Source organism: Procambarus clarkii, chromosome 43, assembly GCF_040958095.1.
Source record: "Procambarus clarkii isolate CNS0578487 chromosome 43, FALCON_Pclarkii_2.0, whole genome shotgun sequence".
Lineage (NCBI taxonomy): Eukaryota > Metazoa > Arthropoda > Malacostraca > Decapoda > Cambaridae > Procambarus > Procambarus clarkii.
This window is the reverse complement of record NC_091192.1, coordinates 26,067,983-26,085,695: the sequence shown is the minus strand read 5'-3', so window position 1 is coordinate 26,085,695 and position 17,713 is coordinate 26,067,983. Positions and strand designations below refer to the sequence as shown.

At 43.3% G+C, this 17,713-nt stretch overlaps 1 protein-coding gene across 3 annotated transcripts; it reads left to right on the top strand.

The window, feature by feature from the left end:
* The first annotated feature begins 3,072 nt into the window (after positions 1 to 3,072).
* LOC123755851 (WD repeat-containing protein 70) lies at positions 3,073 to 17,456 on the top strand. 3 transcript variants are annotated; one of them, XM_045738744.2, is made up of 4 exons: positions 3,073 to 3,256; positions 7,136 to 7,349; positions 9,663 to 9,782; positions 15,633 to 17,456. In XM_045738744.2, exons 2-4 carry the CDS (start codon positions 7,142 to 7,144, stop codon positions 17,315 to 17,317), a joined length of 2,013 nt encoding a protein of 670 aa, XP_045594700.1. In that variant the 5' UTR covers positions 3,073 to 3,256; positions 7,136 to 7,141; the 3' UTR covers positions 17,318 to 17,456. The 3 variants fall into 3 exon arrangements, with proteins under 3 accessions (XP_045594700.1, XP_045594701.1, XP_045594702.1); XM_045738745.2 differs by having other exon boundaries at positions 3,090 to 3,330; XM_045738746.2 differs by lacking the exon at positions 3,073 to 3,256 and adding an exon at positions 6,573 to 6,919.
* The last annotated feature ends 257 nt before the right edge of the window (positions 17,457 to 17,713 follow it).

Here is a 17,713-nt window from a genome sequence, read left to right as displayed (position 1 = left end):
ATGTATCTTTTTGATTATAAATAAGTTAATAAATATATCTGAGTTTACCTGAGAGCCACTAACACTACTGTCGGCGAGGACAGAGAGCCAGCGTAGCGTTTCGGGAGGGGGTCAATGGATTTGTTAAAGGACGGAGCACAGCAAATTGTATAGTTAATTACTTGGCTAATGACACGGCTAGGTACTCTGTATTTGTTGACATCAAAGGAGCCTTCGACAAAGCACAGGGGATTGCGATCCTGGACGAGCTTGCATGCATGGGTGTCAAGGGGAGACTCATGAAATGGGTTGAAGACTACCTCACAGGAAGGAAAGCCAAGGTTTGCTTCAATGGAGCAGTCTCCAGAACAATGAATATGGAACTCGGGACCCCCCAAGGCGGAGTCTTAAGCCCTACACTATTCAATGTACTTATGAACGCCATTGCAAATATTGATTTTCCGGAAGGAACACAACAAGTGGGATATGCAGATGATGTCCTAATACAAGCTCCCACCTTGGGAAAAATTGAACAGTCCATTGAACTCCTTGGAAGGAAATGTATTGAGCTCGGTTTCACTCTCTCCACAAACAAGACGAAGGCATACTCCCATCACAAGCGGAGAGCAAATGAAGAACTGCAAATTAATGGTGTAACACTTGAATGGGTTGACCACTATCGGTACCTTGGCGTCACTGTCGGCTCTAACAAGGTAAAGAAAGAGGAGCTCAATCAACTCATAGGAACACGCAAAAGTCGACTCAGGGCACTTCTAGAGGTGGAGGTGCCACTGCACCCTACGTGACGGGAGATGTCTCCCATGAATGTGGTTACTCCTGATTGATTGATTGATGAAGATTAAGCCACCCAAAAGGTGGCACGGGCATGAATAGCCCGTAAGTGGTGGCCATTTTAAGCCATTACCAGTATCAAAAGCTGATACTGGAGATCTGTGGAGGTGCGAATGCACCCTGCATGACGGGAGATGTCTCCCTTGTGAATGTGTTAAGATGAAGATGAAGCCACCCAAAAGGTGGCACGGGCATGAATTGCTCGTAAGTGGTGGCCCTTTTGAGCCATCACCAGTATCAATAGATGATACTGGAGATCTGTGGAGGTGCGACTGCACCCAGCGTGACGGGAAATGGTGACCAGATGGTGAAGTTGTATGGCTTTGGTACATATATTTTGGTACACCTTTAAAATACTAAACAATTTGGAGGATGTTGATCCGGACAATTTCTCCAAAAGGTCAGACGTAACAGGAAAGAGGAGCAACGGGTTCAAGCTCAACAAGCATAAATCTCAGGATAAATAATACCCAAATTTGTAACAAAATAGATGGCAAATTCCTTGGCGTTCTCATTGACCACAAGCTGAATTTCCAGGGACACATTCTAAATATATCTAAAAAAGTTTCAAAAACTGTTGGCATTCTTTCTAAGATCAGATATTATGTACCTCGCCCTGCCCTGGTGACGCTCCGTTACTCCCTCATCTATCCTTATCTTAACTATGGTATTTGTGCTTGGAATTCTATTACCCAAAATCATTTACGTCCTCTAATTACTCAACACAAAGCTGCTATTAGGACAATATCCAACTCTGGCCCCAGACTGCACTCGGTACCCTTACTCAAATTTCTGAATATGTTAGATATTAAGGCACAGAACATCCTCTCATGTGTATTATATATATATATATATATATATATATATATATATATATATATATATATATATATATATATATATATATATATATATATATAAAACGCTGAATTGTAATGCCAATCCTGCCCTTAAAAGCTTCATTGAAGGTTGTAACAGAACCCATGAGCACCACACCAGAAACAAATATCTTTTTGATATTACAAGAGTACGACTTAATCAAACTAGAAATGCTCTACAAATCAAGGGGCCCAGAATGTAGAATGACCTTCCCAATCATGTTAAAGACAAAACTTTTCATATATTTAGAATGTGTCCCTGGAAATTCAGCTTCTGGTCAATGAGAACGCCAAGGAATTTGCCATCTAACAATAGACGTTAAACTAATTAGCCGATAGTTTGACGCAAGTGATCTATCTCCTCCTTACTTGAAAATTGGTACCACATTAGTAACCTTCCACGACTCTGGCACTCTGCCTGACTCTAATGATTTATTAAATATGGCAGATAATGGCTCGCAAAGCTAATCTTTGCATTCTTTAAGCACCCTGGCAAACACTTAGTTTGCCAGGGTGCTTGCCAAGCCAAACAAATCCCCTGGGGATTTGTTTGGCTTGAGTTTCACTATTTTTTTTTTTTTTTTTTTTTTTTTTTTTGAGAGATATATACAAGAGTTGTTACATTCTTGTACAGCCACTAGTACGCGTAGCGTTTCGGGCAGGTCCCTGGAATACGATCCCCTGCCGCGAAGAATCGTTTTTTCATCCAAGTACACATTTTACTGTTGCGTTAAACAGAGGCTACAGTTAAGGAATTGCGCCCAGTAAATCCTCCCCGGCCAGGATACGAACCCATGACATAGCGCTCGCGGAACGCCAGGCGAGTGACTTACCACTACACCACGGAGACTGCTAATAATTTGTTTAATAACATCCTCCCTGGTAACTGCTAAACTAGTCAACCTGTCTTCTTTCCCAATCAAATAGATTTGTTTGCCTGAAGGCATAATGTTAAGTACCTCTTTAGTAAATACAGAGATAAAATATATATTAAAAATACTACTCGTCTCTTCGCCATCTGACCTGTCTCAGTTTTTAATGAACCTATCCTTTCCCTAATCGTTGTTCGATAAAACTTAAAAAAAACTTTAGGATTTAACTGAAAAAACTTCAGGATTTAACTGAAAAAACTTTAGGATTTAACTGAAAAACCTTTAGTATTTAACTGAAAAAAACTTTGTTATTTAACTGAAAAACTTTAGGATTAAATTGAAAAAAAATAATAACTGAAAATCTCCAAACGTCTTTAATCCAACATAAAATCCTTAAACTAAGTAAATGTACTCTTTTATGCAAGTATTTGTAACTAAATGAAATGTTTTGTGGCAAAATAAGTTAAACTTGCTCTCTCTTACTTAAAAATATTCTGTGACTAAGCGACTCAGACATTGTTTACAGTTTTTGTTGTTCTTGTTGAGTGACGTATTTAATTTGGTGGGCTGCTCTTGTTTCTTACGCTGAAGTGTTCTTGTGTTGGTGTGAGGACACGGAGTGGTGGTCCTGGCATGGTAATGGTCTGAGTGACCACTAGTAATAACTGTCACCCAGTAAGTGCGGCCACTTTGTCTATCTATTAAGGACTCGCCCGAAACGTTATGCGTGCTAGTGGCTTAACAAGAATGTAAGAACTCTTGTATTATAAAAAAAAATAAAAATAAATAAATAAATCTACTTAACTTTGTGTAACAAATCTCACTCACATTTCCCTGTCGAAAAAAGATTTTTATGTTTTACTGTTATCTTAAATTTTATTGATTAAAATGTATGCCGTTCATCATACCTTTCAAGTCTTATATGCTTATTAAATTATTAAATGGTTAAATGATTTGTCTGTCATCAGTAAGCATCTAGAGCTTACCTGAGAGGGTTTCGAGAGTTCTTCTACTCCCCGAGCCTGGCCGAGGCCAGCATCTCCTTATATTGTACTATATATCATTTGTTATATATCTTGAGCATCTCATATACATTGCTCTACTTCTCATTTATTATTTAGTGTTTACCCCATTATACCTAATTTTTATCTGAATTTTATCTAAGTTTTGCCAGAAATGCTTTGCACATTAGTGGCTTCATTTTAATGTTCAATCCCCATACCTTTAAATATACCTGTCTTATGTTCTTTGTACAGCATGCATATTTTTATAATAATTTAATAATAATTCATTGTGTTGAGGGACAGGCAGCCAGAGTGCATTCATACATGTTAGGCTTATATCGAGGTGTTCCCCCTCCCCACAAGATTGAATTATGGACCCCACTCAGGATTCAACCCCACAACAAGCTGACTACCTCCTGTGTACCTACTTACTGTTAGGTGATAGGAAATGTGCCCAACTATATCTGTCCCACCTGGGATTCGAACCCAGAATTCTTTACTGTGAGTCGAGAATGAACACGACTACTACCTGGACTTACGAAGAAAGCATTTTTTTTATTTATTATTATTATTGTTGTTTTGGTTGCATGTTATGATATTGTTTTTATTAGGTCTTTAAGTGGTTTCTTTGTTGTTTCTTGTTATGACAATGTTTAAATTTTGTTGCTGTTGCTTGTTAAGACTGGAGAAGATTAAATTTTGTTCTTGTTAGGTTAGATTGATTTAATGATTTGTGCATAGGGATTTGGTTGCATGCTCTATCTTGATGGCTGCAGAAACAGCACATTCATTTTATGGTTAATTAACAACTTTCCACTGCCTGTTAGTACTGTACATGTTGGATACTGATGAATTCGAGGGATATCAAGCTCGTGTCAGTATGACTGATTTTATTAAATTACTGTAATGTCCTAAATGTAAATTAGTGTAAAACATGATTATTTTATTATACTTGCCAGGTATTTTTATTATGGAAATTAATTCAAGAATATAATAATAATAATAATCTGTTAGGGTCCCGGTAGTACAATCGGATTCATTTTCGATGCACAATAGAGAATTTCAGGTTTGAATTTCACCTGATGCACCTGTTCACCTAGCAGTAAGTAGGTACTCAGGAGTTAATCAGCTTGTTGTGGGGTTGCATCCTGGGCGGGGTCAGTAATTCAACCTTGGGGGGGTGGGGCCTCAATATAAGCCTAACGTGTATGAATACACTTTGGTTTCTTGTCCCCCGACACAATGAATTATTATTATTATTATTATTATTATTATTATTATTATTATTATTATTATTATTAAAATTATTATTATTATAATAATAATAATGACAATTATTATTATTAATAATACACACTTTTCTGGATTTATTTTAGATCAGGTTATGTAGGTTAGTTTAGGTTAAATTTCGAGCAGGTTTGGAAATAGGGCGACTCCCCTTACTATCAGTTTACATTGCAAATATAAAAAATACCCATGTACATAGAGAGAAATGTATAGGAAAAATGCCAACTTCCGAATAGACCTTTTTGGAAACGTTGTATCTGCAGTGACTTCAATTACCTCACTGATGAAGCAGTGTCAGCACTCACTAATGACATAAGTGAGAGTAAACATTACATTACCTGTACTTTCATTTTTCATAGGTGCAACAAATGCAATATCATTTGGAAGGTTCCATGATACAAGAATATAACTTAATAAATGTATAAAACACAAGAACAAATTAGCAAACCCAATACTTATTTCATGAATAGTGAATTTTACTGATACTGTATGAAACTTACATAAAGTGAGGGCTAACTGTTTTTATAATATCAGGTAATACAGTGGTGTCTCGGTAAATGAATTTAATTCGTTCCGACACCGAGCTTGTCATGTGAAACACTCGTCTTGCAAAACGAATTTCCCCATTAAGAATAATGGAAATAAAATTAATCTATTCCACCACCGAAAAACATCAATATGATATTAAATTTTTTTTATAGAAAATGGAGCAGCCTACCTGACATAAAATGAACAAACCTTTTTGACTTTTTTTTTAATTTTTTTCAATTTTTTTTTTATTTTTGTATTTTTTTACTTTTTATAGAAAATGGAGCAGTTTACCTGACAAACCTTTTGACATTTTTTTCTTTTTTCAAATTTTTTAATCTTTTCTTTTTTCTTTTTTCTAAACAAAAAATCAATGTTTTGTAACATTACAGCAGTCACCCTTTTACATCCCAGTATCATTAGCATCTTTTATAAAAAATTTCATTGATTTACATCATCAGAGGCATCCGAGAATTTGTGAGAACCAGCAGGAACGCTATGGTTCCCACCACATGGTTTTCTTGTTAACCGAGCGAAAGCTCGTCAGTCGAGACAAATTTTCTGTGAGTAGCTCACTCTTTACCTGAAATGCTCGTAGATGGAGCCGCTCGTCACCCGAGGTTTCTCTAAATTTGGTAAAGGTTTTATAGTACAGTAGAACAATTTATTTATATCCATCACTGTTTAACTTGGTGCCTCTGGTAATTGAATTATATACTGTATGAATATTTTACAATTGTTCCACGTACAGATAATTGAATCTCACTCATGTGATACAATAGTTTCATTAAATGACATAGCACAGCATGTTTTGTTAAATTTATCAACGCATGAATCATTTTGTTGATTGACAAATTTGGCTGCATAAAGCCCATGGAAGATTTAAATTACTGTATACTGTATAGTACTTTCCTTAAAATTGCAAGAAAAGCTTCAAAGCTTTTTCTAGAAAATCATGAGACCAATTCAATTTCTGGCATTATTAAATGCACAGTCTGCCAGACATCCAGTAAAATTAACCTTACTTCTACCACAAAAAATTTCTTTACTGGTTCATTTTATATGGTTTGGGTGTGCAGTGAACAAAAAATAAAATACAATTGGGAGTTTATTACTCACTTGTTTTCTTGCCTCAATGATAAGTTGATTGGTTCGATAACAATTTATACTGATAACATCATACTAGAGCAAATGATATGTAAGGAAATTCAGAATAGAGCCAGTGAAGAATAAAGGTGGCATAGGCACAATCAGAGAAAGAACACTGTATGAACATCAGAGGCCCATGGTTGTTCAATATCCTTCCAGCAAATATAAAAAATATTGCCAGAACATAAGTGGAATCTTCAAGACAAAACTGGACAGTTTACTGCAATAAGTGCTGGATAAGCCAGGCAGTAGTGAATATGTGGGCCTGTGGGTTGCTCCAAGCAACATCCTGTTGAACCAAGCCCTCACAAGTCAAGCTTGGCCCCAGGCCAGGCTTAGGGAGTAGAAGAACTCAGGGAACCATATCCAGGTACAAAAATTGTGTAAAACCCTTGGCAATATACTATACCATATTTAGTACAGTGCTGTACAATATAGAATACAAAAATATAAAAGCAAATGCTATGCAGCAGAATAAACTAATTACCAACGTAGGAGTGTTGATTTAATTTAGAAAGTTTTTTATAATGAGGCATAGTAGCAATTTACTGTACAGTACTTTATAATTATCTCTACCTATTTGCAGAGCAAAATGAATCGTGGGAAGATATCTTTCGGAAAAATTGGGTTCAGCTTGGGTAGCACAAAACCCATCAGTGAACTGTCAACAACACCATGCACAGCTGAAGATGCTGAGGAGCAGACAGCAAGTATTACAGGATTTGGGTCTTTTGGCAAAATCCAGCCAGAGAAGAATGTCAAAAACGACAAGGAAGAAAATGACAAGGAAGAAAATGAAGGTACGGGTATATCAATAGCTGATTGTGTTTATGGGGGTTCTGTATATTTATTTACCTGAGGGCCACCCTGTCTTTAGTGGCCTCAATGGGGATGGAAAGCTGGTAGCTTGTCATAGATCCCTCCCTTTATCCTGATGATTTTTTTACGCTGGATTTAAGAACATAAGAATAAAGGTAACTGCGGAAGGCCTATTGGCCCATACACGGCAGCTCCGATTTATATCCACCCAATCTCATTCATATATATGTCTAACCTACACTTGAAACAGTCAAGGGATCCTACTTCTATTATGTTACGTGGTAATTGGTTCCATAAATCAACAACCCTACTTCTATTATGTTACACGGTAATTGGTTCCACAAATCAACAACCCTGTTACCGAACCAGTATTTACCCAGGTCTTTCCTGAATCTAAATTTATCCAATTCTACCCATTGTTTCGTGTTCTGTCTTGTGTTGATATTTTTAATTCCCTATTAATATCCCCTTTGTTATGCCCATTCATCCACTTATACACCTCTATTACGAGCCCCGACCGGCTCCCGACCGGGGAGCCGGTCGGCCGAGCGGACAACACGCTGGACTTGTGATCCTGGGTTCGATCCCAGGCGCCGGCAAGAAACAATGGGCAGAGTTTCTTTCACCCTATGCCCCTGTTACCTAGCAGTAAAATAGGTACCTGGGTGTTAGTCAGCTGTCACGGGCTGCTTCCTGGGGGTAGAGGCCTGGTCGAGGACCGGGCCGCGGGGACACTAAAAAGCCCAGAAATCATCTCAAGATAACCACCCATAATTCTTCGCCTTTCTAGAGAATGTAATTTAAGCTTTGTCAATCTTTCTTCATGTGACAGGTTTCTAATTTGGGGGATTAACTTTGTCATCCTACGCTGGATGCGTTCTAGTGAATGTTTATCCATTCTATAGTACGGCGACCAAAACAAACCAAAACTGCATAATATAAATGGAGCCCAACCAGAGCAAGATATAGCTGAAGAACAACATCAGGTGTCTTATGAACAAATCCACAAGGGCCGTGACAAGGGTTCGAACCTACGTCCGAGAGCATCCCAGACGCTGCCTTAATTGATTGCACTACGACATGGTAAAGAATTGCAATCAGAAGTTCTACTGCCCTTATTTGGACCCTGCAGCCTCTCCGAGATACAAACCAGGATTTTACGCAATTCCCCATACACTCGAGCTCCGTCAATAGGCTGTTCTACCTCTTCGCTCTTACTTCATTACACACAGAATGCGGCCCTTGTGGATTTGTTCATTTGATGCATCACGCTATTGTGATTTCTGTGTGTAATCAGGTGTCTTATTACTAATGCTTTGATAAATGCTATGCTATGGTATTTGTGCTTGGGGTTCAACTACCCAAAATCATTTACGTCTAATTACTCAGCACAAAGCTGGTATTAGGACAATATATAACTCTGGCCTCAGACATCACTCGGTACCCTTACTCAAATCTCTGAATATGTTAGATATTAAGTCACTGCACATCCTCTCATGTGTATTTTATATATATAAAACGCTGAACTGTAATGTCAGTACTGACCTTAAAAGCTTCCTAGAAGGTTGTAACAGATCCCATGAGCACCACACCAGAAACAAATACCTATTTGATATTCCAAGAGTACGACTTGGTCAAACTAGAAATGCTTTACAAATCAAGGGACCTCGAATGTGGAATGTGGAATGACCTTCCCAATTATGTTAAAGACTGTACCTCTCCCAACCAGTTTAAGATAAAAACTAAGTACTACCTAATTAACTCAATGTAACCTACCTCACCCCTAAATGTCAACCCATGTCAACGATTTTAAACAATGCTGTTTGTTGACCAAATTGTATTTTTTTTTTTTCTGCCATGTTTCCCTCCCCCCCTTTCTTTCATTTTTTTTTTCTTATTTTTTCTCAACACAATTTATACTTTAATCTCAATTAGTATTAAGTTTTAGTCTTAGTGTTTTTCCTGCCCGAAACGCTTTGCATAATAGTGGCTTTAGGCATTGTATGTACTAGCTCTATCTATAAATCCACCAACTTTTGTATCTCACCTTGTATGTATGTACTTTACCTGAATAAATATTTGCATTTGTATTTTGTTTGTAATAAATCCCAGTGTCCTATTTGCCACTGTCTATCTATCTATCTATCTATCTATCTATCTATCTATATATATATATATATATATATATATATATATATATATATATATATATATATATATATATATATATATATATATATATATATAATATTTTTATTAAGAGACTATTTACTGATTACATTTGTCTCCCACAGAGGAAATGGCAAACACCATGGGATTCTCTGGCTTCGGCAAGAAGGCAAGGGATTTTGACATCAGCCAGTTGGCAGAGGAGACTCGTAAAGCTGCCATTGAAAGAAACAGAAACAACATTGGTAAATATTAAATATTCTGTGAAGTAATTTGACATTCTCAGGGGGCTAGATGTTCTTTTGTAAATTACTAAAACCCCATGGTGCATTTAAAATGTCAATAATATAAACTGGTAATTGAGAAATGAGCATTAGATTTTCATGAGAGAATAAGTTGCTTTTCACACTACTTAAATCATTTTTACTTTGTTCATTCTCTTGTAAGCTTTTTCTACCTTGCAATGCAGAAAGGCTTATACAAAATCTTATCCAAGAACTTTTTTTTCATTGCACATATTATTAATTGGAAAGCAATAGATTTGATACATAAACTGGAGATATACCATATACAGTATTAATGTATAGTCCTAAAGCTGTGAACAGATACACATATGACTTTTCTGGGAGGAGCCCCTACGGCTCTCCGAAGCTATCCATGGCTGATATGGATACCCTAACTATTTTGCATCAGTCGATGTGGATGGAGTTCTAGGCCTACCGGGGACCATCAGCCAGAACCTGGCCCCCTCACAGAGGCACGGGGAGCAATGGCCCATAGAAATGCACATGTGATTTGGAGCATTCTATATCTGCCATCGACCGGGACAAGCACCCAGAAAGGTAAGCACCACAAAACAAACCCCTATTCTGGTTAACAACGAAAATCGACAAACGAGTGGACAGAACTCCCCAAGAAAAACGAACAAACAAGCATGACGTCACATGAGCCGTGCAGCATGTCTGCACAGCTCCCCTCTCCCTGGGAGGGGGAAGGGGAAGCCCCAGACCCCCGCGCCGGCAATTCCCCGCCCCAGTTCTGAGGCTGGATATCAAAATCGCGAAAAAAACGCCAACCGGAGGGCGGGAGGGTGCCGGGGAGCCTCTGGGACTCACCCAGAAAATGGCATTTCATTACATTCAACGCTGGTTTTCTGGGGGGAGCTCCTACGGCTTCCCGGAGATACTTCACCAATGACTACCTAAGAAAACAAGGGGACATACCCTGGAGGCGGTCGGTGCTCCACTCCTCAACACGAAGTCAAGACAACAGGCTGCATTCACTGACCTAAAGCAACACAGGCCCGACTGGGCCCAGCAACGTTCACAAGGGAGCACGCAGCCAGGACCGCCAAAAACCCTGTGCCCGAATGTCAGCCCAAGACCTATCGCTGAAGACGGCAGCTAGAGCAGCAAACTTATGAACGTCATGGGCACAGGGATAGACCGCAGGCTGGCTAGATTTAATAACCCCGCGGACTACCTGAGACCCGAACCCGCGAACAGGGAAGAAGGGAAACTGGATAAACCCAAAGCGCGTCCCTGGACACAGAAGCCGTGGCGCGCAGATAACGGCGGAGGGCCGCAACCAGACACAACACAAGGTGAACCCCCGGCCTGATAACCCAAGCAACAGCAACCCAGGGACCCCTCCGGAAAGCAGCAGTCACATTCTTCGCCAGAAAAAAAGGGAGATGGCTGCAGACGAACAAACCTATGACCACGACCATAGGAGCAAAAAAAAACCACTGCGCCTGAGAAGAGCATGAAGAAGAGCACTGCGAAACGGTGCAGAAGGAACATCGATACCGAAAGCTAGCAGCAGCGGCTCTGCCAGCGCTGCACGATACGAGGCGACAGTATTAGGCAGCAGAAGACAGGCCTGGAACAACCAAGAGAGAAAGGACAACACCCAAACCGAAAACGATGAACAACGACGAAGGGCCAAAAGAACCGGAAGCCGCCAGGAAACTTCATACTGCCGCCGAGAGGAACCTGCAGGTGAGAAACCAACAAAGAAGCCATCTGCTCACCATAGGGAAGGTGAGAAACACGAGTCAAAAACACCAAATGCGAAGACTCGTGGAGAAGAGCAAACCAGACTCGTACCGGACTGGCCCGATCTCCAGAAAAGGCGGAGCCGAGGAAAAAACCTCCGGGTTCGGACACCGTGGAAGCAGTCCCCGGAAAACACGGCTGAGCCGGCCACCACGGGTCCAAGAGGACCACACGACCCTGGGAAGCCTCCAAGCAGGCCAGGACCAGGAATAACAGCCAAACCAGGGAAATGAGGTACAGGAATCCCCACCTTGACCAGACCCGCCGAAAGGTGTCGAACCCGACAGCCTCACAGTCGGGAGGGGGCGCCATGGAAAATGGAAGACTCCTCGACCATGCCGACGCAAAGAGGTCCACCTCCGGACGCCCGAACGTCCAGCAGAGCCAAAGGAAGGAGCCTGCGTCGACCGACCATGCCGTGGACAGGGGACGAACCTGGACAGGCCGACCGCCAGGACGTTGGACAGTGAAGTGACCAACCCCAAAGAGCCAAGGACCTCATCGAACCCCCTCGGTTCAGGCAAGGAACCACCAGGGAGCAGTCCGAATAGAGCCGGAACGACGATCCACGGGTGACCGAACCCTCCGAAGCGCAAACCATACCGCGAACACCCGCACCGTGCTGTGGACCTGACGGAAGGACGGACCCCACCACCCCTGGCCGACCTAGTGAGCACTGGTCACAAAGCCGGAGCCTAGCAACGAAGCATCTGGGAACACAACGAGCGAGGGCTCGGGCAGGCGCCAAGGCACTGAACCCCGAAAACCTGTTGATGAAGCCGGCGACGCAGCAGCCAACGCAAAGCCCCCGGGATCGAACCCAGCGATCTCGAGAGAGGCGGAAGGGACGTCTCCGAAGGAACCAGAACAGCCGACGAAGCCAAACCCAACCCAGTGGGTAGAACAACATCGCGAAGCTCAGGCTCCCGCACAACCCTCGAGCAACCACTGGGTGACTTAGGAGCCCCCCAGAAACAGACACAAGCAAGACCGCAGTGGAAGGAGAGACTCTGGATGAAGAGACAAGGAAGCAGTCCGAGAGTCCCACACAATACCCAGCCAGGACCGAACCTGGGAGGGAACCAACGGGACTTCCACCAGTTCACTAGGAACCTGAACCCGGCGAGCTGGGAAAACACAACTCCCTGGTGAGCAGACACGCGGACTGACCGGGAGCCCAAACCAGCCAGTCGTCGAGGTAAGCCAACACCCGAACACGTAACAGCCGCAAACGGGCCACCACGACCCGGGTAAGGCGTGTGAACACATGAGGTGCCAGATACAACCCGAAGGGGAGACAACGAAAGGGGTAGCACTGATGCCCCACAACAAAACCATAGCAACGCCTCCCGCAGGACTGGCACAGGAGCTTCAACATGGCAGACGACGCCCAAGCAGCAGAAACCAAGGTGCCAGACCCAGGAATGTCCCCAAGCGCCTCTACATCCTCCGCAAGCCAATCCGAAGACAGCTCCAGGAGGGAAATGAAATGCAGGACCGAAACCAAAAAGCCACGAGCACGCAATTCCACCGCCACAAGTGCAGCCAACAGGGAAGGAACCCGCACAAAGAGCCGCCCTGCACCAACATCCCGCAGAAGGGCAGGAGCGAAAAGACACTCATTAATATGCGCAAAATCGCCCCCAGGAAAACCCGGACCACCGTCAACGCCTCGCGCCACTCAAACGTGTGGGCTCGACAGAACGAGTCCCAAGCATCCAGCGAAAACAAGGAGCCGTCTCCATGCCAGGACGAACCCAGAACCGCACAACGCACCCAGTAAGGACACAACGATCCAAACCCGAACGAAGAAGGAACCATTACGGAGGCAAACTCCGGGTCACGCAGGAGGTAAGCCACAAAGGCCGACCGCACCGCAGGCGAAGAGATGCGGGTAGCCGAAAACCTCCGAAACACGGAACCGAAGAAACCACAGGGACACGAAACCGAACCCGGGGAGGAGCAGAACCCAAGTCCAAATCGTACGCAGAGGGGAGAAAAGAAAACCCCACTCCTTGCAACAGTAAGCCCCACTCAGAAGGACGGAAATCCAGGTGGGGTCCAATGGAGCCCAAGACCCCCAAGGCCGCTCCCCCCCCCCCAACCCCAGGAGCCTCTACGCCAGGCCCCGGGGCCGAGTCAACCTCCAAAGCCCCAGCCTCACAAGAAAAAGCCGGGGCAGCCGAGAGAGCTGGAAGAGAAGGGGCCCACTGGTCAGACCCCGGAGCATCAGCTGGAGGAACAGACTCGAATGCCTCCGTAGCTACCCCAGACGGGGCAACCCCCGAAACTGCCCAAGTCTCAGAAACCTCTTAACACCGCCCCGACCCCGAAGTCTTCAGATACTTAGGGGCCAGAAGCAGGAGGGGGGGGGGAACAAAATGAACCACCGAAGGGGAAAAACAAGGGGGCATGGATGGAACCAAGGCCGAAGCGACCAAAACCCCCAAGTCTGGGTCCCTATGCAGGCGATGAGTCACAATAACGTGGCTGAAGTATGTTGTTTCTCAATCGACTTGAGAATGGTCCAGGACGGACCGAAACGTCGTCGTCCCTTCAATTTCTAGCGTGTGGTCTGGTCAACTGGGTCCCTACATAAAGTGGGGCAGCCTCAGGGCATCTGGGGAAGCGACAACTCAAGCGCGTTGCAACAACCTACCCTGCAACGCGCGAGCTGCCTGCACCCAAGGGAATTCATCAGCAGACTGGGTGAATTGAGTCACGAACAAGCAACAAAGCTCGCAGGACTCAGGGTCGAATGTGTCACCGACCCATCAGGCAGCATGACGGAGGACAAAAACAAGGAGAGTCACCCTGAGACAAAAGGACAGAGCAACCCTTAACTCACATAAAGCGAGAAGGGAAGCAAGGGTCTCCACTATCGGACCCGAAAGCCCCTGTGGGGTTTCCCAGGGCCCCTAGACTGGGTCGGCTAAGGGTTATCCCAGGCAGGGCACTGCTAACCGGCGCCCCAAACTACCAAGCAAACTGCTAAAGCTGAACCCACGGGACGTGTCCACCCGTGAGGGCAAAGCAGGGGGTGCCACCACACAAACGACCCTAATATAAGGGGGGGGGGGACACAAGGCAGACCCCCCTACCAGGCAAAAACAAAAATAAAAGAAAACCACACAAGTGGACAACATACCCAGAGGGAACAGAGCCGGCCGCTGTTATAGGTGAAAACTAGATACGCATTACCCTGCGCTCTACCAGTGCTATAACTACCACTTACCCCAAGGTAAATAAGGGAGAAAACCCCCCAAACACTCGGGGCAGCCAAACGCCAAGCAGCGATAAGCCAACAGAGGTAGACCCAAGGTGACTTGTGGAAGGCAACCCCAAGCCCCAAGGGCGGTACTTACAGGGCACTCAGAAAAGGTGACCCTAAGCACATGCAGCCCGAGTACCTGAGAATATTACTCCCAGCTCACACGACCACCATAAGAGCAGCACTGAAAACAAGTCACAGCACTGAGACAAGACTGGAGCTGGAGCCACATGACCATGCACTATCCCATCAGCTGAGGAACTGGGGCGGGGATTGCCGGCGCAGGGGTCTGGGGCTCCCCCTTTTCCCTTCCTGGGAGGGGGGAGCTGCGCAGACATGCGGCGTGTGACGTGTGACGTCATGCTTGTTTGTTCGTTTTTCTTGGGGAGTTTTGTCCACTCGTTTGTCGATTTTCGTTGTTAACCAGAATAGAGGTTTGTTTTGTGGCGCTTACCTTTCTGGGTGCCTGTCCCAGTCGATGGCAGATATAGAATGCTCCAAATCACATGTGCATTTCTATGGGCCATTGCTCCCCGTGCCTCTGTGAGGGGGCCAGGTTCTGGCTCGTGGTCCCCGGTAGGCCTAGAACTCCACCCACATCAACTGATGCAAAATAGTTAGGGTATCCATATCAGCCATGGATAGCTCCGGGGAGCCTCCAAGACTCGCCCAGAAAATGGCGTTTCATTACATTCAACGCTGTTTTATTTTTTTAATTTAAGGATGCAAGTACAGCAATAGTTAAATTTATTGTTTTTACCTTTCAGAAAAACTGAAACTTCAATTGGAAGCCAAGCAAGTAGACAATAAGGGTAAGGCAGATGACTTGCCCTTGTCAAAAGATTCAACACCATCTTCTCTGTCAATAAGAAATGACGATAGCAGTGAAGATGAGGACTTTATTGGACCACCGCTTCCTCCCAGTTTAAGCATGCCTAAGGCAAGTGAAGATGATGAGAGCGATGATGAAGAAGAGTATAAAATTCCTGTTACTCATGAACTGGTTCTGGAACATGGCACAAAAACAGTGTCCGGGCTCTCTGTTGATCCATCAGGTACTAGACTTGTCACAGGAGGTCTGGATTATGATGTGAGGTATTGGGATTTTCAAGGCATGGATCAAGCACGAGAAGCATTTAGATCCTTTTGTCCTTCTGATGGCTACCCAGTCAATAGTGTTGAATACAGTTGTACCGGTGATAAAGTTTTGGTTGTTCCTGGATCTGCACAGGCTAAAGTCTATGACAGAGATGGCATAGAATTATTTGAGTGCGCCAGGGGTGATATGTACTTGCACGATATGGCAAAAACAAAAGGGCACGTTGCAGGATTAACTTGTGGTGCATGGCATCCAAAGGATAAGGAAGAATTTATGACATCTGCAAGAGATGGCACTTGCCGTTTGTGGCACACAAGTCAACCACACTCTCAGAAGAATGTTATCAAAGCACGAGCATTAAATGGCCTGAAAACTGTACCAACTACTTGTGCCTTCAGCAAAGATGGGTTGTTGGTAGCATGTGCATGCGACGATGGCTCCATACAAATGTGGGATCACCGCAAGAATTTTGTTAATGTGACATTAAATATAAAAAATGCCCACACAAGAGGAAGTGACACTTCACGATTAGTATTTGCTTACGACAACAAAGGTTTTGCCACAAGGGGAGGCGATGATACTCTAAAATTATGGGATATGCGTAATACAAAACAAGCCGTACACATTGCCAACGATCTTTATAATAGATTTGGAATGACTGACTGTGTATTTAGTCCAAACGACCAGATTTTAGTAACTGGAACTTCTCTGAACAGAGGGGAAACTTCGGGGAAATTATTAATGTATAATCGGAATACTTGGGAAATTGTGAAAGAGCTAGAAGTTGGAACAAGTCATATTGTGAAAATAATTTGGCACCCTAGATTAAACCAGATTATGCTTGGTTGTGGAGATGGCAAGGTACGACTTCTTTATGAACCTAAAGTTTCACATAATGGTGCAATTTTAGTTGTCGGTAAGCACAGGAAGCGTTCCAAGCAGGCTGAAGTGGTAGTGTCCCAGCAAGTTATTACACCACATGCATTGCCAATGTTCCGTGAAGAGAGACACAAGTCTACACGGAAATTAGAAGAAAGAGACAGGAAAGATCCTGTAAAGTCCCGCCAACCAGACTTACCTGTTGGAAAAGCCGGGTCAGGAGGACGTGTTTCAGCCGGTGGATCAACACTCTCATCATATATCATTCGTAATATGGGTCTTCGTAATAAGGTACATGAAGAAGGTGACCCAAGAGAAGCCTTATTGAAGTATGCCAAGGATGCAGAAGAAAACCCATACTGGGTTACTCCAGCATACACAAAAAATCAACCCAAACCAGTTTTCCAAGATGAAAAGGAGACCAAAGTGGAGGAAATTGAAGAACCAGCCACAAAAAAGATAAAATCTGATTAGAAGTATTTGTTTGCCCTCATTTCTTGTAACGTACAAACTAATGTGGGATGTGTGGGCATATGTAGTATTTTTAATTCAGTGTGTAAATTCTTATAAATTTATGCTTTTAATAAAAGATTAATAATCATTACAAAGTAAAGCTTAATAAATTGGTTGCCTCTGGGGCTGTTAAAAAGTTGCAGTGTGCTGCAACTTTTAAGCATTAGTGTTCTATAGTTTAATATAATAAATACAATATTCAAGACTAACATCCATCACCAAAACCAATTCATTCAGGAACACACATTTGAGGGCGGTCATGTAGGGACACCTACAGGTAGCCCACTGTAAACATTTTCATCTACATACATTTTCTGAGTATCCTTGTGGCAGGATATGTAGAAAATGAAAGTTGTC